The sequence below is a fragment of the Anas acuta genome, chromosome 7, assembly GCF_963932015.1.
Source record: "Anas acuta chromosome 7, bAnaAcu1.1, whole genome shotgun sequence".
In the NCBI taxonomy this organism is placed as follows: domain Eukaryota; kingdom Metazoa; phylum Chordata; class Aves; order Anseriformes; family Anatidae; genus Anas; species Anas acuta.
Window position 1 is genome coordinate 25,237,965 of NC_088985.1, and position 25,395 is coordinate 25,263,359.

Consider the following 25,395-nt stretch of genomic DNA (forward strand, 5'->3'; position numbering starts at 1 on the left):
GAGATGGTCCTACCAGAGCCCCATCCTTCCCATGCAGGGTCCCACTTTCTCTTCCATGCAGGTGGTCCCTGCATGACTAAGTCTGAGATATTAAACCTAAAGTGAGCTATTCACTTTCTCTTCAGGGTTAACTTTCTGCAAATCTACTGTCCTGAGCTGGGAGAGGGGCTGGAGAAGAGCCAGGGTGTGAGGGCAACTTAAGGATGGGTGCTAGTGACATAGTGTCAAGTATCTAGGCATGGGAAAAGCCAGTGCTGTGCTGCTATTGTGTGCAACAGCCCACAGCCGTTCTGTCAATGTGTATGTTAGCCTTTTTAATAGTCTTACTAGCATTGTTTTATGTAGCTTATATCAAGTCTGAACTGCTGCCAGACTCCCTGCAAGTTCCCGGCATCCCTGCAGAGGTCCCGGTACTGCAACGGAAGAATTCGCTCTTAATTCTGCTGGCCAGCTTGCTTGGTATTTGATCATGAAAGACCTCTGTGATTTTAGCTTTTGTAATAGCTTGACACCTTTTCATCATAAACACTGCATGGGAAATGAGGTTGGAGAGAAAGCCACAGATCCCAGAAGCAGGATGCAGTCTCTAGTACAGCTCTATTTCCCTATCAGCCTCCTCAAACCCTGCACAGTGTTTTGTTAGCTGTTTTCTCAAGCTTTGCTCCAGCCAAATGTTGCACATCTGCAGCTGCTAATGCTGTTCTTGGTGTGCCTTACTACTGGGGGCTTCAAACCATTGTGGCAGCATGTGTGCTGTCACACCTGCTGTACAAGAGGAAGCTGCCACAGCTTCTAATTCCGAAGCTGAGCTGGGTATGGTCTCTCAGGGGACCTGTTTTTGCTCTTTACACTGTGCTCTGCATGATGTGGGAGCACCCTGATGTGACGTGTCCCATGCTGGTTATAATTATTGATGCCAGGCTTCTGGCTGTGTTCTTTGATCATTGATATCTCCTCCTCTTCTCTCTCCTCATCTTCATCTGCCATTGAAAATAAAAGCTGCCTTCAGACACTTTCAACTTGTTAATTAAATGCAGAAAACCTGGTGGCTTGGGCAGAAGTACCTTTGCTGTTGTTGCTTTAATAGGGATGGCTGCACCCTGCATCAGGAGCTGCTGGTTTGCATCCGATGGGCTTGGAGCACCAAGAGATGTCTTGCTGTGAACGAGATAAAAACCCTCTGCTGGTGTGAAACTGCTCCTGCTGCTTGTTTGCCTTGAGTTTCCAATGGCTTTAAGTGTGTAACCTCTCTAAGATACAACTGTTCTGTTGCAACCGTGATTATTTTTGTTTAAAAACAGTTATTTTTAAGGTGGAAGTCTACATTTGCCTTCTATCAGCAGATAGGTTTATATCCTATTCATGTTTAAAGGTTTTCATGGTTCAGATTGTTTCTCTGCATTTCTGTTTTTCTCCATAAGGATATGCTGAAGTCCTGTACACATGTGCAGGGGTGTGTACATCCCCATTGCACCCTTTCTGCCTCCAGGTACCCGTGGCTCTGGGCCTTTCTGAAACAGAAGCAGCTTCCTTGTAGTTAGTAGCCTTCAGTTGATTTCCTTGAATCCCTCCTCTTCTCTTTTAAGTTTTATACTGAGTGATAAAGGTAAATGCTATGCCAAGACAGTCTCATCCACACCATGAGTGCACAAGGTTATTTCCCACCTTGATGCTTTTGACCTTGCTACCAGTTCATGTTCCTTACCTTTTCTGCTGGAAAAGAGCCTGAGCAATGCTTTCTTTGTTACTTTTTCCACGTCACTGACTTTTACAGACCTGCAGAAGCCATAATGAGTCTGGAGGTGGTTATTCATTTGAACTGCTCATCCTGATGGTACAGTGCAAGCAAAGAACATGATCGGGGAGAAACTGAACCAGCAAAACCGAGTCACCGGCTGACCATAGGAAAAGGCTGTTTGTGTCAGTTTCCTGTTCCTTGTTCTTACCACGTTTGAATCCTTCTTTCTTTCTTTTTTTGTTCTCACTGATATAGGCTGTACCGTGAAGGTTGTTTGACAGTGCAGAACAGTGGCACTCTGTCCAGGACAGAATAAGGAACAGCGTATAATGGAAGCCTGAAGCAGCAGAGGAAGCTCTAAATGGCAGACTGCACCTTGAAATAGCTGTGCCAGAGGAACGGGGTGTCCCTATATTTATCTTCCTTAGGCAAGCAGTAAAAGGCTTAAAATGCCACTCACGAACATTCAAGCTGTGTATTAGGAAAAAGTGATGGTAGAGCAATCAAATAAGTTGATTAGGGAAATTTTGGACAGCACTGGGAGGTGAGGATGCTCAAAGGATGAGTTCAGAGAGAAGATTGAAATTGTATTTGCCTACTTAAATCATTTTCTCTTTGTCATTGCTGACCTCAGGTAGGGGCAGGCATTAAAGGGGTGGTTTTTGTTGTTGTTGATTATTTTTATAATAAACTAGTCCCTTCTATTTGCTAGTGATGCATATTTTCCCCCTGTGAGGAATTTCCCCTGAAAATGATGAGTCTTTAAGATGTTTAACAAACGCTGTTTATTTTGTCTCTGAGACTAAACTCAGAGTGTAGGAAGGCTGTTATATTGTTTAAAGAGCAAGAGCACAGTTTACCTGATGATGCTCTGGTGAGATCAGCTTAATTCTCTGCATTGCAACTGTTTCTATAGCCATAATTACAAAACAGTTTGTTTAAAAAACACCAGAAAAAAAGGGCTACTTTAGGAAAGCATTTAGGAAGGCAGGATTCAGATGTAATACAAAGTGACAGAGCTGTCTTAGCCTGCAGCTTACATAGTATCTGCTGTTGTACACTTCTGTACTGGACAGCTTGGACTGCCTTGTTAATCTATTTTATTACCTTTGAATGTGGACTTGCTTGTTTCCTTCTTCTTCTCCCTCCTTTTTTATTTTTTTTTTCCAGATTTTTTAATAAAGTTAGTGTTAGTTAATCGTATGCCTTAAGTTAAAAAATCTTCATCCTGATAAGCCATGATTTCTTTTCAATGTCTTCCTGGAGGACTTCAGTACTTACTGTGCCTTAAAGCACAGAAGCCATGGACGTAACGCAATAGTTGGGGGCAGTCAAACACAACAAGGTTTAGCTGTGCATTGTTTGACAGAAGATGGGCTATTTTTATACCAGCAGTTACAGACAGAGCTGAGCTGACTTTCCTTGGGCTAATCTTAAAACCCCAAAATGTAGGCGAGCCCAGTGCAGATATTTTCATGACTGCCTTGGGCCTGAAGCTAGCGCATCCAATCTTCTTGTGTTATTCTACTCCTGTACTTGGGCGAATAAGCTGCAGGGTCTTGTAGATCTGTCCTACATTGCGTTGTCTCTGTGCTGCAGCCTGTGTTCTGCTTTAGACATGCTCTTCGAATGCACCCAATTGATTTTTCTTGCAGCATATCAGATTGATGACTGAAATAGCATTATAGGGATTGTCTCTTAGCTGCAGGCAGGGAATGCTAGTGATTCCAGCATGGACAAGGCCCTGGGCAACCAGGGTGGGTGATATCCCTGTCTGAGCCATTCTATGCTTCTGTGATTTTCCCCTTGTCTTAGATCTTACTGCCTCTTTTCCTCAAGATTCGGTGTTTTTACATTGGTTTTGGATGCACTTCAAAGTGAGGGTTACATTCTGTCAAGTTTAATGTTCAGCTGTTGGTTTGGGTCTCAAAAGGATCATCTTCTGCTTCCCATCTTGAGGGAGTGACCCATCTTGTGGGTGTTACCAGGTGTATTTGTCTCTTGGCACCATCTGTGTATTTCCAGGGTGATGGCTGGTAGCTTTAAAACCAAGAAAGCTCTTGCTGTTCTCTTCTGCTGTGTATTCTTTTCCCAGGGGTAAGTATAGCCAGGGCAGCCCAAATTGCGTCTCCTCTTCTATCTGGAAACACTGTTCTTGTGAAAGTTGACACTGAATGTTTTATCTGGGTATTCTGAAGAAACAGTACCCTATTTCCGTCTAGATGTCTGTGCACAAGGTAATTCTTGTGTGCTGTGCTCTTTGTGCCATTATTGCTTACCTTCTCTAACATTGTCACTGAGTTGTATGGATGATCTCAGGGTGCTTTGACCTCTGTTGAGCAGATTTTGCCTTACCTTTGGATTTTGAATGTGTTCTTTATAGTAATTCTGCAGCCAGGATGTTATTTCATCCTCTGGCAGCGCCTCCAAGCATTATGTAAGCTTCTCCTAGTGTCAGAGGAACATGGGCACTGAAAGCAAAACTGAGGTCTCAGATGCATGTAAATGAAAGAAGATGCTTGGCCTCTGCACAAGCTAGGTCGTGTTTCGGTGGGAAAACTTGCTTTGGACCTGATAAGTTCTGTTATCTCTTGGGCTGTTCCTGAGTCAGCGTTGGACCATGGGACCATTTTTCAGGCAGTTCACAGCTCACCACAGCTTACCTTTCAGTATCGGCATGCATCTGTGCTCTCCTCATTTTGTGTGCAGGGTCATACGCCTATAACCAAGCTAACCTCTGAATGTGACCTCGCCGTGCCTGAAGTCCTGCACGCAGGATGTTTTAGTGAGAATACCAAGCTCCAAAGATGTCTGAAGCAGATTGGTTTCAGTGACTAGCCTTATGAAAATATATATAGATTGGATTGTGACCAAACTCCTCATTCTGGTCATTCCATTTCCTGGAGAAGTAGGTTAGAAGTAGGCTGGGATGAATGTGTCCCTTGTCCAGTTCTTCCCCTCCTCTGCAGAGAGGAACTCTGTTTGAGGGGGAGGCCATGGGATTGCTGGAGCTTGTTAACTTTCTGGGGGGAGGATCTGACCTCACTGCTAGCTCATCTTGGAAAAAAATCTCTCCAGCAAATGTAGTGGCCCTCTGGAGGAAATTCAGTTTTGCTTTACTGTCTAGAACTGTTCTGGGGTTGTGGCTCTGCATCCCTTCTGCTGAGTAAGCTCAGGATAAGTAAACTCTTAAGTAGAAACCTGTGTGCAGGAGCTGCAGCAGCCCTTGTTGGATTTTGCTGGGAAGAAGAACACTCCACATCTCCCCCATCCTCCCTACAGATGGTCTTCTCTTCAGCAATGCAGAGAACAGCAGTGCTGTCTTGGAAGGCTGCTTGCTTTTCTTCCCCGCTCCGTTGGTGACAGTTTGCAGTTTGCCATCAGACGTGCTGACAAAGACCTGGTGGCCAAAATGTTTTCCCTTGCTCCTGTATTAATCAGCTGTAAGTCGTGGCTTGCAGCCACAGCCCCTTCTCAGTTTGAATAGCTTGCAGCTTTCAGGGAGGGAGAGCTCAACGAGAAATAAAAACACTGTTACAGAGGGAAAAGGGTGGAAAGAAATTCCTCAGCTTCCTGTTGCCTTAAGGTTTGTGGCCTGGTCCTGTAAGCCTCCGAAGATGAATGTTCTGCATCTGCTGAGTCCCTCTGGAGGGGAGCAGAAGACGAGCCAGCAGCCAGTTTCTTTCCAGGGTGACTGGTGCCTTGTTTTGGGAGCTCTGCAGTGTCCCAGAGGGTGCAGCACCCACCTGGCTTCCCTGCTGGAGCCAGCCTGAAGCCTGTGGTGAGGGTGCCCTGCCTACAGGTGGGCCTCTGAATCGAAAAGGAGTGTTGATTTATTTATTTATTTTTTAACATTTACTGTGCCTTAGTTTCCAACTAATTACTTTCTATGTATTGTGATGGTGGTTAGCTGAGAGTCAGGAGCCCATTCCAACCTCTGCTTGAAGCTTCCTAGCATTGGAGTTAGTTGCATGGGTTCTGTGCTGCGGTTTCCAAGCTGCCAAATAAAAATGATCCTTGCTGTCAAAGGCCCTCTATTTTATCTGGTGCCGTTTGTTTTTGTCATGCAAAAACCAAATCACTTCAGTCTGAATGAAATATAGAAGATAAACAACACAGATAGCAACATAATTAAGGTCTTAGACTAGGTGGAAAGAAAACTTCTAAATGTTACTGAGATGCAATTTGAAAAGTCTTTTATTTATTTATTTATTTATTTATTTATTTATTTATTAAATCTCACTCCTTGTTGTCTTAGTGCATCTGACCAAATGCTGCTGGTCAGAGTGCAGATGCAGGGATCAGGAGGGGTTACGGAAGCTGTGAGATCCAGGCTGGCAGAATGGTGATCCTCCAGTGCTCAGGTATGCCTGGTGCCACGGCTTGGCCCCTTCCCTGGTAGGGGAGATGCTGTGCTCTCTGTAGTGACAGGTCCCTGGGGTTGAGATTATGCATGCAGGGAAAGACAGCCTGGAAAGACAGGCCAGGCCATGTTCTGCTGCTGTTTTACCTTCATTTGGGTATGGGAGTTCAGAATTGTCTTGAAAAGGCTTGGAGGGCCGTCAACATAATGGCAGCTGCGTGGGATGTCAAGAGGAGAGCACTGTGTTTAAAGCTCGATCTGGTGAATATCCGAGTGTGCAATTGCTATTGTCAACCTCCCTGGAATGCATAATTGATAGGAACAGCACCTTATACTTCAGGGTTAGCAGTTTCCATTTCTCTGTGGTGTTGTGTAGCCGTCCTGTGACGGTCTCTGTAACCGTACAGTGTGATAACGTGTCATGTTTTGAATTCCTCCCTCATTAGAGGTGCTCGGGCTTGCTTTGTGCAAGAATGTACGTTTGAACGCCTTTGTGCCCTTCTCAGGATGTGATGGGCTCTGTGATTATGCCCAGGGCTGCACTTGGCTGGCCTCTGGAGGAATAGCACAACCGTGGGCCTACTGCCCTGTTAGGGGAGTAGGAGCGTGTGCCCCAGGAGGAGGTGCTGATGCAGACACCTGAACTCTTCAGCCTGGCAGTCTGCATTCTCTATAGATGTCCCTAATTATGCCCCAATGACCATAATGTGAAAAGGCTATGTAATCATTTGGTCCTGGGTCTGCACCTTACTGACTGAAGTTAAGGCACTGGTGTGGTAGAAACTTGTCCGAGCTGGAGGCTGTTTGGGTTGCGATCCCACCTGCTGAGGCTTTGGGGAAGTTGCTCATCCTTGAGCTTTCAAGAGGAAAGGGAAAACATGGAAGCAGAATTTCCACTGAGTGTTTCATAGGGCTCAAAGTGCTTTTTGTAAAGCAGTTCTAAAAAGAACGCTGATAGATCTGGGTGCCTGAGGCCGGTGAGTGGTGCTGGAATGGAGCTGAGCCTGCCCACTGACCCAGCCCAGGAAGCAATTCTCCTGCTGCTCTGGGCTCTTCGTCTGATCTTTCAGTAAGAGCAGTGTTGGAGGCACCTTTAACACTTAGACAAACCCTTAACTTAAGGGAAAAAGCCTGCACACTAATTGCATTTACTGATATACCTCAGCAATAACTACGTTAGAGGCCCTGCTTTCTCCGTCTTCAGAACACAAAATGGCCCCAGACTGCCTCAGTTCAGCCTCAGGGACTCAAGCAGAGGAAAGTGCGCTGCCAGTTTCTGAAATTTCATACTCCGTTGATGTCCTTAGAAAGACCCTTAGGTCAGTGGTCACCCACTCAATACACCAGCCAAATAAAAGCTGATTGCGTTAAGGGAAGGCTCTGTTATTAAAGGGCTAAGAGCAGACCAGGCGGGTTTCTTGGAAATGTGCTTTAAACTGTTCTGGTAGTAACCTGCCTTCTGAGGACTCTTCAGGCCTAAAACGTAGCATGGTATTCTGAGAAAATGAAGGAAATTTGGCAGTGCTGAATGCTGGTACGTGGAACTCTCTCTGGGTATCTTTTTGATCATATTAAACGGGTAGGATTTTTCAGTCAGCATTGTACATCTTAAGCCTTAATTGGCAGAAAAAATCAATCTTGTTACAAAAATAAAAATAGCTAAAATAGCTATTTTGAGGGATCCTGCATATTTCTTCTGCTCCAGGTAGCGTGATGCTCTCTGATATTTTGAATATACAGTGAATTTTTGTAATGGGAGGATTGAAGAAGATTCAGTTTACCGTGGAAGTGAGTCCACAGTCTGATAAGTGGCTGGTAAGAGAGGGGATAGAGAGCAGGTTATTGCCTGCAGGAAATATTTGCTTGGACGGCATCCCAAAAAGATGCTCAACCTTCTCCTATTCAGGATAAATAGTCTAGTGAAGTAACTGGAAGGGATTTTATAAGGGCTAGAAGAAAAGCCCGAAGGTGTTCTTGGTAGCTGTTTTGGTTCATCACATTTTGCTGGTTCACTGACCATGTAACTACTCAGTTATTCCCCAGCTCACAAACAAGTTTTCATATTTATAAAATATTTCTACATATCTACACAGTTGCTTCTTACCGCTGCTCCAAGCTTTGGTATTTGTCTTGCCCACCTACCGCCCTGCTGTAACACAGAATTATTTTGGACAGCTTGCTACATCAGATGGTACCTCATCACCCCTTTTCAGAGACTGCAGCTAGTTTTTTTTTTCTGTATGCTCAGCCTGTTTTTCTGTTTTTTTACCCTCATCCTTTAAGGAATCTTTAAACATGTGTGGGCCAAAAAAATTGCACAATAAATATGTGACCTGTTCGTGATAGCCTTACTTTCCTGTATGGACAGCTTCCCCTCTCAATAACAGCCTCTTCTGGTTAGTTTTGATAGGTCTGAGGCAGAAACTCGCTGTTTTTCTGTGCAGAGTCCTGGTAGGATGGGGCTGCTTGCTAATAAACAGCCCAGCTGGGCTGTGAAGCTGAGACATGCTCTGGAGGCAGGAATCAATGGTGTGCGTTTAACAGTGTTAGAGATCACTTTCCTTTACCAAATATCTCGTACCTCTTCTGACTGCTGCATCTTTTAGGAGGAGGATGAAGCCCTTTCTGCTCTGAAGGGCTAATGCATTTGAGCTGTGAATAGTAAATTCTGGGGATTACTGGATGGGTTTAATCCTACTACTCAACCCAATCATCTCTAATCTTATTACAGCGCTCAGCTGATTAAAAGGAATGGTGATTCCGGTGGGGATACAGCTTTCCCTAACCTGTTTGCAGGCCCTCGTGGGCACCATGTTGTAAGCTGCCCTATGCTCCTGTGAGGTGCTGAGTGATTCTCTCCTTTGCTCTGTGTCTTACTTAGTTGAAGCTTTCAAGGACTTGGTGTGTGAGCATTGCTAATAATAGTATTTGTCCAGCATACTGCTTGGATTTAATCTTCCTCCTTTCCTCTAGTAATATCCTTGTTAATTGGAATATGTTCCTGTGTTCTGTTTTGTATGTTTAAAACCCTTATAAAGTGAAAAAGGGAATGTGTGTGTTTGTCATGGAGGGGGAGCTTGCTGGCTCTCCTGAAATCAATACATCTAGAAGATTAACATATTTAAGTAGCAAAAGAAACACTGATTGTGCTTACTCTCCTATTCTATTACTAATGACCCTCAGGCATAACTTTTCTGATTAGTTTCTGTGCCCCATCCCTTTATCTCAGGAGAGTCCCAGCAGTCAATAATGCAGTGGCAGTGGGGGTGACAGCTTCTTAATGTTAGGTGTGACAACGTTCATTGGCCAAGTACAAATGTCACTTGGATAGGCTATCAGCTTGCAATCACTTAGGTACTCTGAAGATACACCAAAGCTTTTTGTGTTTCCTGGAACTTCTCACAAAAGCTTGGTGAATGCTGCTCAGTCTGTGCTAAGATAAATTGGCATCACTGCATGGAACAGGAGGAAAAGCATGGGTCTGGAGTAGAAGACAGTTGCCCAGGATGATGATAAACCAGTTGTAAAGCAGGAACAGAGCTCAGATCCCTGGATTCCTGCCCTTTGATCTAATTGCCGGACTGTCCCTCTTCATTTTTTACAACGATTGCTAGTACGAAACCAGCTTTGAGTCACTGTAATCCTGCAGAGCTCATCTGTTTGGGAATTTTAACTATGACTGACGTCCACTCCCCACTTCATTTCCCAAAAACCTCATGGAATTGCACATTCCAGTCTTTGTAGCCAGAGTCCTGCTTCCTGCGATCCGCCTGGCTGTGGGGAGCACTGTGCTGCTTGTCCCCAGCCCTCTGGGAACAGGGAAAGCCGATTCCTTGAGTCAGAGCTTCTCTGGGATTATGGAAAAGTTGAACTGTGAGGTATGACCATCTCTGTTGATGCAAGGGAAAAAAAAATACATTTTTTTTTAACAAAACAAAACTGAAAATCTCCCAGGAGTCAGTACTGTATATCAGTACTAGGTATTGCACTATTTCTGCTATGTTCCTGCAGTGCTCTGCCACCTTTTGGCCCTACCAAGACTCTTCATTTCAGTTTTATGAGCAGAGACTAGCAGAAAGGCATTAAGCATGCTTTCAAGGTAGACAGAGTTGAAACCGAACCTTTTCTGTCCTTCCTTTTCACCCACAGGAACATAGCCTTTGAGGAGTTAAACAAATGTCTGCCTCATTCCCCAAAACCTCTGCTGAAGAGCGACCAGACGTGTTGAATGCTATCTTCTCATCTCTCTCTCAAACGTAGATGTTTTCAGCAGTGTTGTAAATCATTGCCACCTTCTTTGCATCACCATTATGCATTACCTCTGTTCTTTCTCGGAAGTGGGCTATGGATGTCTGTAAGTCTGTGAGTACCGTGCATCCTATGCCCTCTGCAGCAGCGTATTGTTGGGCCTGCTTTTTCCCTCATCTCAATCCAGATGGACGCTGAATTGCATCAGGCACTGTGTCTGCCCAGCAGTTGTATCCATCTTTTTGTGTGTATGTACACAGAGTACATGATCTTGTATGTACACTGACTATGTCTTCATGGAGAATTAAAGATTTATTTAGCATGCTAAAAATCAATTCATTGTAAGTTACCACTCTCTTCCACCTTACAGACTAATGCACCAAGGCCTTGAGGAATGGCATGGTGCAACTATTCTTTTGGCTGATGAAGAAGCATCACTCTTTGATATATTTCCTTGCTGTAATAACTAACATGTTCTGTGTAGAGGTAGCATGATGCAGAAGCTTCTGGTAAAGTACACATTAGGGCATTGCAGCTGAAATCCTAAGTTCAGAAGTGACCCTTCCTATATGAACAGTGTATGTTGTGTTTGAACTTGGAGTTCTCAATTCCAGTGAGAGACCTGTAGAAGACAGGCACTTTTATTTCTTTCTGCAAGCCTTAGAGGAGCATCCTGGACAGCTTTACTATTTCTTTGTACCTTAGAAGATTGCATTAATCAAAGGATTTGGTCCAGGTCTGAACTTTTTGCCAAATGCTAATTGGCGGGCACTTTGGAGTAGTGATGGCAGTGAGCTGTGGCCCACTGGTGTTTCACCATTGTTTCTCCCAGAGGCTGACGTAAAATTAACCAAGGAAGTGAGAATGAGGGCAACTTGCTTGGGAGAGAAGGGGGAATTATGCAAGAACCTGGCAGATTTTCTAGAGTAGAGGGATCAAACTAAGGAGCTTTACCAACACGCAGTAGTGTCAGGGTTGCTGACCCCTGCCAAGATATATGCCAGGTCTGTAGCTGCCTGGCTGCCTGTAGTGTTGTTCTGATGGACTTTTCTATATGAAGCAATTTTTCATTAAAGAATATTTGTGTTGCCTTCAGAGCAGGCTGTGTAAATATATTTAAAAAAAAAAATATCTTTGATGTTGTTCTTAAGTAGGATTTGTGTTTGTGATACATATTCACGTGTTCAAGTAGCGGTAGCTATCTTAGACTGCTGAATGATGTGAGGTCTCTATACCTCCTGCTGAAGATCTAAATCATCCACTGAATTCGCAGAGGTGAGTGGTTCTCTGCTCAAAAACAGAATTTCTTTGAAGTGGTAAAGTAACTTCTGATGACCATAACGTTATAAGTGGGTATGCAGAGGAATATGGAGAGGCTGTGTATCTCTGTTTCTGAATTTTAATGGCCAAATGAAATAAATTGTGAATTGAAAAAGCGGGGTAAAAAAAAGTAAGATAACTCTATCCATGAATAAAAGAGCAGGAGTGAGATGATGATATCAGCTAGTTCTAAGAGCTGATTATCATATGCTTCAGACAAGTTCACTTCCTTCACTGCAGACAATACCTCCTTCTTGATTGAGTTGTTTTGAAATGCAAATCATGTTCAGATGAATTTACTCATTTAAAAACTGTATTCAATATAGTTAAAACAGATTATTAAAATAACCTTAAATGCTGTCATCTTTTGCTTGTAAATTTGGGTTCACTTTCTCTCTAACTAGTTTGATACAAATTGTATGTATGTTTAAATAAAAACTACTGTTTCATAACACAAGAAAAAAATGGGAGGAATAATATATGGTTAGCTTATTCCTTAAACAAATGTAGATGGTGTTATCATTGAACCAGCATGCCCAAACGGTGGTGTCAGGAAAGAAACCAACCCAGGAGACTGGGATGGGGCAGGGCTGCTTAGCATGGTTGTCCCTGCTGCTAAATGTGAAACCACAGCCGGAGGGGCTGCCAGTAGTTTTAAAGATCAAGGGGTTTTTATGCCACCCCGCCTAGAAGCAAATATGTGTCTGTAGCAGAGCAACTTGTTTTCTATTGAAGAGTTTTATCTGTGTTTCTTCAGTTTGAGGAAGATGGAGTTTCAATTCCTGGAGCTCTTAACAGGAATTTTAAGTTGCATATCTTCATTCCCCCATCTGAACTCCAATCTGATTATAGAGGCTGATGCCTTGTGAACTGCGGAAGCCAGAAACCCCTGCTTTATAGTCTCTGAAAGAAGTTCTGAAATCCCAGCTTTCAAACAGTATGAAGTATTAATCTCAAATTGTCACAATTCACGGGGTGTCTGCTAAAATCCAGTTCTGCCTGAATTGGAGAGCAAAAGGGGAACAAGATGTTTTGTAAGATGTCCTTATTTTCAGGTCTCTCTCTTTGTCACAACCTGAAAAACTTCAGGGAAATGCTTTTCAGGCTCATTTACTTTTCTAAGTATTTGTCCTAGCTCTCTGAGGAGACCTTTCTAGACAACCTCTTTTGTTAACTTTTCCCCTTTGCTGTTCCAAGGGCTCCCGTGGGAGGGTGCACATGGAAACTGCTGTTTCGTACTGTTGTGCCTGCTTTCTGCGTGTTTTGGTTTTCAGCTAGCTAGAGAGGAATGTTGGAGAGTGATTGGAGAGCATGTGATTGTAATGTGTGGGACTTTGAGGAATATTTTTGCTCAATGCACGCTTACATCTTGCCCATGAGAGACTTTAGCCTTCTTAACTGTAGACATCCAGATGTGATACTGACAATATGACACCCAGATGACCTCAAAGCAAAAAGCCATGCTGATGTTCTTAGGCATCCCTTCTTTATCCTGTTTTATCTTTTGGATAAAACAAACCTGTTTTATCTTCTGGAGTCTCAGCTTGTAAATTTGGGGTGCTTGGGGTTAGAATAATGTGTTATAACAGCCTCTGGTGGCTTGGTTATTCCACAGAAGTTGATGTTTAAGCAGAACCCCGTTTTTCCTTGCTAGATATTGAATAAATGACACTGTTCAGTAGGAGGCCTATAAGGACTGCAGTTCTGCTGTCACATATGCAGTTCTCTCCTCACCTTTAAGAAACCCGTAAGCTCTTTTCTTTGCTCTTTATCTGCTGCCTCTCCATTCAAAACTGTTCAGTTTACATGCTGAAAAAGAAGTTAAAGTACCCAGAGACAAAAGCATCAGTGCTCTTATTTTCTTTTCTTTCCTGGTGTGACCCAAAGCAACACGCCTGCAGGCCCAAGTTCTTCTCCTATTCCTTTTTCTGTGTGCTGTCAGACCCATTCTGCTCTGCTTTGTAACGGAGGAGGAATGCGTAGGGGTCAGTTACTGTGTCCCAGCTGAGGAGCCGGGGACTTCCAGCGCTGGGAACATAGCTTCTTTAACCGCTGTAGCGCGGTCCTTTGTAATCATCTAATTAAACTCATTGCAAGTAAGTACATAGTGGGATTTTGACATGGAAGACTGATGTAACAAAATGGCCAAATAAGCACCAATTCCTGTGGTCTGTTGCATATATTTAACTAGGCAAAGGATATTATATTAGCAGGAAAAAAAATGACATTCATATTATTGAAACAGTGTCAGGCCTTTCTCTCCATTCCAACTTGAGGAGAATTTTACTGATCCCATGCCTGTTTTTTTCTATTGAGATGGCTGGATCCAAAACACTGATGGGCTTGCGGGGAGTGCTTGATTTCTTTCAAATGTATACCTGTGTAGTGAGTCAGCGTAGCTTATGTGCAAAAACGGTCCCATCTTTATATCTTATTTTCAGTGAAACAAAGACTTGAAAGATTTTGGAACATCATTCATGACTGAAGATGGCACTGAAAACCACGCTGATAAGAATGCTTACTGCTGAAAGCCTGTATTGTAACATTGGATTACAATCTCACTGATATCCTTGTTTAGGTGTTTTGGAAATGTTGCACAACTAATAACTCAAATTCAGTGATGAAAACTCCTTTTTCAATTTCACTGAAAAATCTGCAACTCCAAACCCTTGCCATTCTATTGAAATTCCTTATTTTTGTAATATAAATGGGGAGAGAAGTAGAAGGCAACTGCTAGCATAGCTTTCCAGAAAATCTGTAATATTCCCCAGATGTATGAAAATGACAGATCCCGTCAGCAGTATGAAAACATTAGCCAATAAAATGGGATTAAAGTTAATTTAAAACAGGGTCCTGTAATTAGGAAATTCCTGCAAAGTTGCATGAACTTGTCATCGTAACATCTTCAGGCTACATGCGTGGTTTGACAGCCCTGCTGGGACAGAATTTGAAGTTGTTAAGCTTCACTAAAGCACTTGTTTTTCTGACAGCTCAACAAATTATGTCTATAAAAGGCAGCCTGTAAAGATAAATGTTCTGGACCTTTTCTCTGGACCTTTACCTCTGGTGCCTTTTCTTGTTCTGCTTGGTGCTGTTCTGTTGCCCACCTGTTGTATGGGCCCTGCTTGAAACTCCTTCCCCTTTAGGGGTGGAAGGGGGTAAAGGGCAGAGCTTTTATACTTCGAGGTTCCCTTTGGATCCGAGGAGACAGCTCTGCGAGCAAAGCCTCTGTCAGTTGGGAAGGACTGTTAGACTATTGTCCGGTTTCTTTCTCTAGGTGGAGTTGGAAGGATATCAAAGGGAGAAAGAAAAATCATGAGATGTAAGCATCCTTCCATAAATGTATTTTCATAAACCTCCTGCAACTGGAGTTAGAGTGTACTCACCTGGAAAATCCTTTTAGTGGGCAATGTTGTTAATTTATTTCTCCTCTCAATATTATTAAGAGTTCTTACAAAGAAATAAAAAGCCCGAGGTTAGTAGAGATAAATTCTTTTTAAAGAAACCTCAGTGAAGTAAAAATATCTTTCAGAGCTGCAGTAGGGCCCTCACTGCTAAAATTAAGGTCTTAACTCAGCTTTAGCAGAGCAGAAAGCATTCTGTAAAAGCTCTTTTGAGTAAGAAGATCAATGCCAAATGCATTATTGGACTTCATGAGCTGTTTGAATCTTTAAGGCGTTCTGGAAGGGAAAAGTGTAATGCAAGGTTAATTAAAATTATTCCAGAAAGTGCTGTCTTCCTGAAACGTGTTCATTGTGTTCCTCAGGCTCCCTTTGAACCACCTAATGCTTTACTTCCTAAGGTATGAAACGGATTGCATGGGTTTCTATTTATGGGGCGCAGGGAAGGTGTGCTGAAAGTTTCCGTATGATTTATTATGGGTTCAGGATGTACATTTCAAATATCCATGCAGGGATGTATTCTGTAATGGTGCTGTCAGCTTTTGGCACAAAAGGTGGGGGCTGGAGGCTGCTGTGTAGTCAACATGCAGATAACCAACCTTAATTATTCTGTGCCTGAATAATGGTCTAGAGGGCATGCAAGTGTCACCCTACCCCGATCCCTTTATCTAGAGCCTTTGAGGGAATAAAGATGCTGTTTTGAATCTACTTCACCTATTTTTGGGGTAGGAGATGATGACCCAAGTCTTACACTTGGACGCTGGAGCTCCTACCTTTCATCAGAATGCCTCTTTTGACTATGAGTGACATAGGAAGCCTGCCCCACTAACTTGTTGTGCTCTTTTGTGCCAATATTATCCTCTGTGGAGCTGTACAGTGAGTAGAACTAGGTTAAAAAGATCTCCCTCTATAATGATTATTTATAAGCATGAGCAGTTCCCAATGTCGCCCGCCAGCCCTCAGTGCCAGTACAGCAGGAGCCTGTGGCAAGGGCCTGGGTGGGTGGAAGCCATGTGGAGGAGTGTCCCTGCGGCCAGTCTCAGCTCCTCTTGCCAGGAAAGCTAACGCACAGCATTCTTGTTTCTCATTAAATGGCATTGCCTTCATCGACACCTGTCACTGCATGATCCTTCTGAATTTTAAAACACAAATCCTGGCCATCAGAGCTAAAGGATGAGGGCTGTTGGATCAAAGATAGGCGCAAACTCTTGCAGCTTCTGCAATGATACAGCCCTGTGGGAGACAATCGAAGTGTCAGTACGTGTTATGCTGTGTCTTCAGCAGTGGGACATGTCACTCTTGAACATCTTGGAAGAGCTGAGCTGGTGTATTAGATGGTGATGGGTCATGCACATATGTTGTTTGTTTGCCCAGATTTCTGGAACTGACTTCTGCTCCCTATCACACCTTTTCCTTAGATAACTTCACCTAAAGCTGAAGTGCTTTTTCTTCAGTAAAAATTAGACTCACATGAGGTGACTGTGGGGACATAACAGAATCACAGAATTAAATCATAGACTATCCTGGCTTGGAAGGGACCCACAAGGTTCATCAAGTCCAGCTCCTGAGCTGAGGACTTGATGCATAAGTGTGCACCTGGCATCCCTGTGAAGGAAATTCTGTGTCTCAGTGGAGAAACTCAAGTCTAAGTATGATTTGGTTGGTAGATGATTAGGATATATAAAAGGAACATTCAGAGAAAATAATAGGGGCATGGGGAAGTGTCAATAAGATCTTGAGTTTCTCTGAAAGAAAGTGGAGGTTGTCACACCATATTTTTCCTTCATGAAGGTCTAGAACAAGTGGACAATGTGAGCAGTACCAAATGGCCAGGACCTTATGGTTTTCACTCAGGAATTTTATAGGGATTCACAGCCAAAATATCCAAACCACTAACAAAAATGTGTAATTGCTCACTGAAAGTTCCCTTGGTACCAGAAGATTAAAAGGTTTTAAGCGTGGCTCCTCTTGCTGCATCTGAGGTCTGCCCCTGGCAGCCTGCACTAGCTAGGCCCATTGCTGGGTGGTGTCAGGGGGATTTCACAGAGTTGCTCACAAGCAGCAAATTGCAGTGGGATGAAAGGGAATCCTAATGCAGCTATGTAAGATTCAGAGGTAAAGACTAAGCGATCAGTTTTCTCAATGAAGGGAGGTTGTAAGTGAAGTTTCCTTATCTCTAATCGCGAGCAGGAAAAAACAGAATCTTGACAGAGGTGCCGATCTTTGTGGTTGTATCTTACAAGCCGTCAGATTAAATCAATTGAGGAAAGATCGAGAGTATCCTGAGGTGCTGGGCTCCAACCATGCAGGAATGTGGAGATGTCCCCTAGAGTGTGCAGCTCCCATTTTACCAGGCTATGGCAGAGCAGCCAGAAACCAAAGAAACGTGGGTCTCAGTGCAGCGGTACATCGGAGCTGAGAGAGTTGAACTCTGGAGTTACTGGAAAGATAGGCATGGTAGAGAATTAGGATTTTGGCATGGTACATACTTAGAGATACTTAGAAGCAGCCCAGTTTCAGAGGAGAGTTCAGGCTTAACCTGTGATGGTGCTGCTGCTCGGCAAATCCCAGTGCCACCTGCGCTTTGTCTGGGAGGGTGCATCTTTAGGCTGCGGTCAGTGTGTAGACCCTGCAACTTGCCTTGTTTAGTCCAGCTAAACAAAGGCTAAGAGTCAATATATTTGTTCTGTGTAAAGAAGGCTAAGCGTGAGAAAGGGAGAAGAGCTACCTAAGGTGAAGGACAGGACTAGAACAAGTTGGGGTGAACTGTCTACGACTGGATTTATAGTGGAAGTGGGAGGAAGGTTTCTTCACCATTACAGCTGTCAGGTCTGGACTGGCACGCCAGCCAGTCACAGGAACAAGAGCACAGCAAGATGGTGCTTGATGGTGCTTATAAAAGGGATCGTAAAACAATTTGTCTGCTGTGAATGCCACAGAATAGCTTTTGCAATCCTGCTGCTATGTGAGAAGTTATTAGCTGTAAATAAATCAGTCTTTACAGCGATGTTATTACCTTAGAAAACAGGGAGTGGAAATTAATTCCTTTTAGTTAAGGGGTGAGCTGCATACCCAGTTAAACCTCCCAGACAAACACAACATCATTAGCGCTATGCTCGGCTGCTTATTCGCTTGTGACAATTGTGATTAAATGCTTAGGAAGACAGGGCTCATTTAGTGTTCCCTGGTGGGCATTTGGTTCAGGCATTACGGATTTGGGTTGAAAAGCAGCTGTTGACCGACACTGAATTTGGATACGTTGGAGAAGGAAAAGCTGATCACAAGCAGTGGTTAAGAGCAGAGTGGAGGAACAGGGTAAGGTCCTACCGCTCCTACCAAGGAGAAGCTGGGAAATACTCTCACTTCTGATTTATCACCTGCCCATAAATTCCTAGGTAGGAACAACCTTGCATTTTTAGCCAGCATCCTGCCTAGGTGAGTATACTGTCATCTGTAATTAATCCTAAAAACCCTTTTAAGACAGGTGCAAGAGCCTTTTAAGAGGTAGAGATATGTGATAAATACACCTCTGAAGTAGGGGGTTCTTGAATTACTGTTTGCATTGCCTCTGCCTAACATTGGGCATTCTGCCTGGGCACGTGAGCATCCATCCTATCTTGTGATTCTTAATAAATCTTTGTTCTTAGAGAGGTATGTGGCAGTGGGTGTCATGATATGATTCTGATTGTCTGAATAAAGTGTTGCTTTTTTGTTTTCATAGGCTTTGAGTTCACCTGATATCTTTATCAGTGCTTTTAGTCCAATTTCCTGCAGAAAGGCACTCTGCTGATCTCATCCCTTTCCCCTCCTTTATCAGCTTCTGTCCAATAACTCGTGAAACTTTGTTTTATCAAAATTGGCAGGTGAAAAAGGGCTACAAAACGTAAAATTTGTATACGTGTTTGGGGAAATTTGAGGCGAGGAGTACGTCGGGAAAAAAAAAAAAAATACCCGCACACAAAAACTTAGTGTTCCCTTGGAGTGAAGGCAGCACCATCCACTTCATTATGCATCCAATCAATTTGTTTTGCTCCATGGCCTGGGAGCTCATCTTATCGGCTGTCAGATCAGTGCACACATTTCCGAGCCAGCCACGGCATGTGCTGTTCCTTGCCCGTTGCTGAAGGATTTAAGAATGACCTGAGAATATTGATTGGGAATATAGATCGGAAAGCGCTGTAAGGGAGCGGGAGGGGAAATGAAATAGAAAATACCAGAGGCAAGAAGTGTGGGAAGGTGTTATATGGAAACGTGCCTGGTTTTCCACAGAGTCATGTTTCATTAGGTCTGGCAGATCTGGAATGGATCATATGAAGAAAGGGAAATAGTAATGTCTATGTAGTACTCTGAAAAATGGCTAAATAATCTGAAAATGGACTAAATTTCCTTTGGGTTAGAAAGGTATAATCTTCTATGTGCAAAGAGTCTATCATTAAGATTAATGCATTGGGTTATTTTGTTTTGTTTTTGCTACTTTTGTTTTGTTTTTAAATGGGGGGACTTAGATTACAGCATAGGCATAAAACCACATAATATCCCAGTTCTGTTGATCTGTAAAAACTGGGATAAAATTGGGGCAAACAAAAGGAGGTAAGACAGAGCTGGGCAGAGAATCTAGGTGCTGCAAAACATTCAACTACAACATATTTGGGGAATTTAAATTAAATGGATTTTTGTATTTTATACGCACAGTATTGCTTGCTTAAGTGCAGTGGCTCAAAGGAAAGAGTTTCTTTAATTTCTCTCAATTAAAAAGAAAAAAAAATACATTCTACCTGATTGAAACTGTCTGCTTGTGATACAGAGAAAGCTGTGCTGAGCTCTGTAGTTGCATAGCTCTTTGTGGTGAATGAAACCACAGAAATTACCATCTTATTAATATCAGCTCTTAAGTCCGGCAGGGTCATTCATCTGCTTTTACTTCCTTCTACCCTGACTCGTGTTGCTGAAACCTTTTGAAGGCAGTGGTAGGCTGTAATGTTACTACCAGAATACCAGGGGATGTAAATCTAGTTTTATACCTTACTAGGTTGTGATGTTTTTAGATCTTTAAAACTGAGCAGGGTTATTTCTGAGCAAGGATAATCTCAGAGCTGTGGGGGTAGAGTGGGCACTTTTTATCTCATTTTCCTCTGAGTACAGGATCAGAACTTTAGCCAGTGCTGACGTTGCAGGCACAATGCTGATAGAGATATTCTTTCCTGCTATTGAAACTGAAATCCTGATTGTAATTTTTAGGCATTTCTGTTAATCCTAACCACGTGCTAATCTCATTTTGATCCTCATTTTCTTCTGTAGTTCCAGTAGATAACGTTCCTATTTCTACTCTATAATAACCTGTTGCACAACCTAGCCGGGCACTGTTCAGGAATCTGCTTCTTTTTATGCAAATATTGAGAGCAATACTAATAGGAGGATGTAAGCTGAGATTTTCAAGAGTGCTTAAGTGCCTGTGATGCTTTGATATTTAACTAGGTAGAGAAGTCTGAAAGGGTTTTCCTCCACTACTTTCTGAAATTCATTTTTCTCTAAAGGTCTTAAGCTCAACACTTCAAATGCCTTGGCCATAATTATTCTGTTTGGACAGTCTGTACATGCATCTAAGGACAAAGTTTCACCAATCAAGAGCAAAAAGATTTCAGTAGTCATGGGATGCTATGATGAAGTGCTCATCACAAATCTGTGCATCTGAGAGCAATGAAATTAAGAAGCAGCTGGTGAAACGCACCATAGATTGAATTTGCTGCTAATAATTATGAGCCTGTTTGAGCCAAGTGCTTTTTCCCTTCACGCATGCCTTGGGAAGTGCCAAACCAATGAATTATTCTCCTTACCAAGAGCAAAGGGTAACTTCTACTACTGTATTTTCTGTTCAGTGTGTTTTTATTGGATGTAAAACAGTCACAGAGAAAGTAATAGAAATACCACACATGACTGAGGAAAAGGAATCTGCAGACTTTATTGCACTCATCCAATTACTGACATCGCAGCCCCGTGTGTAAATCTTTGGACGCATGCTGGCTTCTTGAGAGGTTTCTCAGTTGCCTCCCATAGGAATTGCCAGACAAGGTCATACCCAAGGTCTGTTCAATCTGTGTCCCATCTTCAGAACTAACAAAGACCAAATGCTTCAGGAAAATGCAGAGCAAGGATTTGTATATATTAGGACCCATCTTCCCAGTAGCTCCCATCCTGGTCTGTGGTAGAGAAGGCTGGATGTACAAAACCTTGTGCTCTCTCCCTGTTTTATACCCAAGAAACCATCTGGATGAGAAGGCAGGAACATTGCCGATCACCTGGCCCCTCTTGGTGGCTCAGCATGAGCTCTTTTAAGTTGTTTTAAGTTTGTTTTTTTCCTGAAGGGGTATTTTGGGTGGTGGTACAGTGCCATCTGTAGGGAACTAGTTAAAGGAGCACAGAAAGGCATAAACTGGAGTGGCTGTGTAGGTATATGGGATAGTAATGGGATAGTACAGAGTATGTCCCACTGCTCCCCACTCAGCCATTACACCACATCCACGCTTGGGTTTTAGTGGGAATAAACCCCACTCATATCCGCAGCTAGTGCTTGGTGTTACTCATTACCCCAGGATACCCTTTACTTAAAAGTCCAACAGCAAACTGAGCTAAAAACAAAAAGAGGCCAGGAGCTGAAGAGCTGATAAATGAGACTGAATGTTCTGAACACTTGGGATTTTGCTAACAAATCCTTTGCACGGATGATATAAATGATACGCTGGATGATATGCAAAGAGATAGCTGTGCTGCCTGGGTGCCAGTGAGAACTAGCAAGGGAAAATAACTCCTCTGGGAGCCCCTCTGTATCCACTAGTCACAGATTAGCACATGGGGTTATGTACCAAATGTCCCCCAAGTGGCCATGCTGTGCTGGTGGTACCGGCGGTGGCAGTGCTGCTGTTGCTGAGCCTGAACGCAGCCCGCTCAGTGCTTGGAGTCACCTTGCAGGTTTGTGCTGAGTGGGCATCTGAGGGCCGTGGGGAAATATTTGAGGTCTGTAATAATCCACGGAAGAAAGTTTCCACCTGGTGCTGCTGGGACAAATATAGAAGATGCTAAATAAAGAAGAATGTAAGCTGAGATCATCTGCAGCAGAGGAAATGAAGAATTGCTTTGCAACCACGTACAGAGCTTCTCTTTTGACAATATCAAGGAAGGTTAAGACAGTACTTCCCAGACAAGGTGTCACATATTTTTTAACTTTTGTAGTTTATTGTCTTTGCATATTAGGTTCTAAAAACACACATCTCATAGTACCTGTATCGCGCAGATTTACTATTAACAAGAAGTACTTTTCAGGGAAGCCCTCCAAACTCCTGACCAGGGCACATGGAGCTTTGATACAGAGGCACACTTGATTCCTGCCCTTTGCCCACCAGACCTGTACTGAGCTGGCACGTTTTGTTGTCATGAGATGTTGTTGTCCCTCAGTAAAGGTGACCAGACAGTAGGTGGGAGCTCTTTGAGTAGGAATGGAGAGCTCTTTCTGTCGATGGAAGTCTACTCATGCTTTGATTTGGTTTCACTGGGGAAAGAGGAAGACTGTAAACTTCCAGGGGAAAAAACCTAAAATTTTCAGTTGCTCTCTTGATACTTGAGATTACCCAGAAATTACTTCTCTGGCATAGGCTCCTGTAATACTGTTAACTCAAAACTTTGCATTACTGAAATCTTGGTATTGAGCAGTCACGGGTAGGCAAGCCTTGCTGTGGTGGCTTTGTTTTTTTTTGCCTTAGTTAAAATAAAGGGCTTAGAAATGCTAGTTTAGGACATCAGTGATACTGTTTTTTCATGACATATCTCTCAAAGTTGGGGCCAAACCCACAATTAGATACTTGATTGCATGTATTCTGTTTTTTTTTAAAGCCAGCTTTCAAGTTGACTTGGGATCTGCATGGGAAAGTGCGTTTTCTTCTCCTTCACCAAATCAGACCTACCAATTTCCTTGTTGATGGGATGTTTTATAAATTAGTGCTTTTTAGCAGGCAGGGTCAGGAAAGGGTCAGCTTGGGTTTACAGTGGAAACTCGGTGTCAGTCGCCGCTCTGGAGCGACCGCCGTTTCTCCCTAATGGGATTCGAGGCGTGTAGGATCGCGGTGGGTCAGGGAGTGCGTTCCCCTGCCTTGTGGCACGGGGTGTCTCACCGGGGGATCAGCATGGGACAGGCTGCAAGGTGAAGGGGCACATGCACAGGGTGGAGTCCTCTGCTGGAAGGTCACCCACATCTTTTCGGGAGCCTGTGTGACCGCTGGGAGCTGAACGGCCCCGAGGTCCGGAGCCTCGCCGCCTAAGGAGACGGGGAAAACAGGTAGCACACCCTGACGCAAGCAGTGCAAGGCTAAATGGCTGTGAATGGAACAACTTACCGGCAACATTTTCCATTTGCAGCTCCATGTTGAGGTGATTAGCCCAAATGAGCTCAAACTGCTGGAAAACTGCAAGAGCAATGGAAAATGAAAAGGTCACCGTGCGTTGCAGGGGTTAAACAGCTGGGCTGAAAAACCTGCAGCGCTCTGAATTAAAGGGAAAACTGCATTCATTCAGGAGCTCTAATACCTCTCAAAAGGAGGTCCAAGAAGCTTATAACTTTTGCTGGCCTCTGTTTCATTGCTTGAATCGGAATCATTTATACTTCAAGTTTGCTTTTAGCTTGATGCTTGAAGAAAACTCATCGGGGAAGAGTTCATTCTACCCCGTAATTATCCATATTAAGGCCTGGTTTCAATGTCCATGCCAAAATGAACAAAGAGCACAGTGCCCCCTCTTCAGCACCCCCTTCCCACCAGTCTTGTGACAAGTCGTTTCCTCTGAATTTTTAAAGTAGTTTAAAAAACAAACAAACCAAGCAAACAAACAAACAACCCCCCTGAGCAGTACATGTTCTCGTGATAAGTAGTGGTTTTGCATCCATTTTCTCCTTGGAACTTTAAAATACCAAAATTACAAATTTTGACCTTGACAATTTTGTCTGGCTCTGCGACAAGGTCTGGTACTTAGCACTGGAAAGGTGAACAGAGGGAGCTGGAGTAGGCGGGTACGTCATGAAGGTTTTTTTTCTGTGCTGTGAGCTCTGGTGTGTGTCCCATGGTGGAAGCTAAGCTCACAGGTATCAGTTGATGCTGTTACTTTGAGGCTAAGAAGAGGATTAGAGTAAAGAGGCTTTCAGTAACTGAGCATAATTACGCTAGAGCCCTTCATAGTAGAAATAGAAAATTGCTGATGAGAAGCTATGAGAGGATTGGAAGGGAAATTGGATTTGGAAAGCAAATTTACACGCACACGTACTCTTGCTTAAAAATCTCTGTTACTCTCTAATTCTCCTAAAGGGAATGTGTGTTTGTGATAGTCTATTGTGCTGTCTCACACAGACGGGAAGCTTCCTTTCACCATCTCACTTTAACAGGTAATGCCTTATTTTTGGTGGAGCAGCTAGCTGAATGAGTTCCTGGTTTTATTCGCTTGATGTTTCTTTCCTTTGTTAAATTTCTCTTTCTTCCTCTTTCCCTTTGGTACAGCGTGGCTATTTTTGTCACTTAGATGTGTTCTTTACCGTGAACAGATCTAGGATTTAGCCTGGCTATTGCCAACAATAAAAGCAAAGAAACAACTTGCAAGCCTTCAAATAGAGCCCACTTAACCACCATCTCCCTTCACCCCTCTTCAAAGAGTACTGTTATGGCTTTTTTTTGCCGTGTATGTGGGGGGGGTGGTGGTGTTGTACCTCCTCTGTGCCTTGTTTTTCCCCACATGATAGGCTTGTGACAAGCAGTACTGATCATTTCCAGAGAGGGATTATAAGAAGAGGAAATTCCTGTGCGGCCCCAGCTCCCCAAAGTGGGGAGGAAAAGACAGGAGCGGTACGCGCAATCCTATTAGAAACAAGTGAACCACGGTGAGCTGATTTCTCATTAGCCGTTGAATGTGCTTACAGCCCAAAATGTGGATTTCTTCCCCCTGAAAATTTAGCAGGAAAACCAAACCAAATCCAGTGACAGTGGATTGAATTGAGTCTCCAAGGGGTCTAACTGTCTCAATAGCTTGGGCTTTCCTCTGATCACCTTGCTCTAGTCACCAATTCTGACGGCTGTAGGTACCCATAAGCTAGAGAGTCCTAAATGTGCCCTAGTTGTTTCTTCTGCCTGTGAGAGAACAAGACAGAGAGAACATCTTCCTGCAAAGAGCAGAGCAAATTCCAGCCACCTCTGTTTTTGTACAGACGTAAGGACTGGTGATTTATCCTGTCAGGGTCTGGTTATTCCAACCTCCCGTGGAAGGAGCAGTTGCACGTTCTGCTGGCCACAAACTGC

The 25,395-nt window shown here is 43.4% G+C and overlaps 1 protein-coding gene across 6 annotated transcripts in view; it reads left to right on the plus strand.

Moving 5' to 3' along the window:
• CNNM2 (cyclin and CBS domain divalent metal cation transport mediator 2) overlaps positions 1-25,395 on the plus strand; it is a 111,247-nt gene that overhangs the window by 42,568 nt on the left and 43,284 nt on the right. The window contains exon 2 of one of the 6 annotated variants that reach the window (XM_068688355.1): positions 20,605-21,873. The exons of 4 other annotated variants lie outside the window; for them this stretch is intronic. In XM_068688355.1, the coding sequence (XP_068544456.1) occupies positions 20,605-20,762 (158 nt within the window). In that variant the 3' untranslated portion in view covers positions 20,763-21,873. Of the gene's footprint in view, positions 1-14,110; positions 15,572-20,604; positions 21,874-25,395 lie in introns of those variants that run through there. One more of the 6 variants, XM_068688357.1, reaches the window with a different exon arrangement.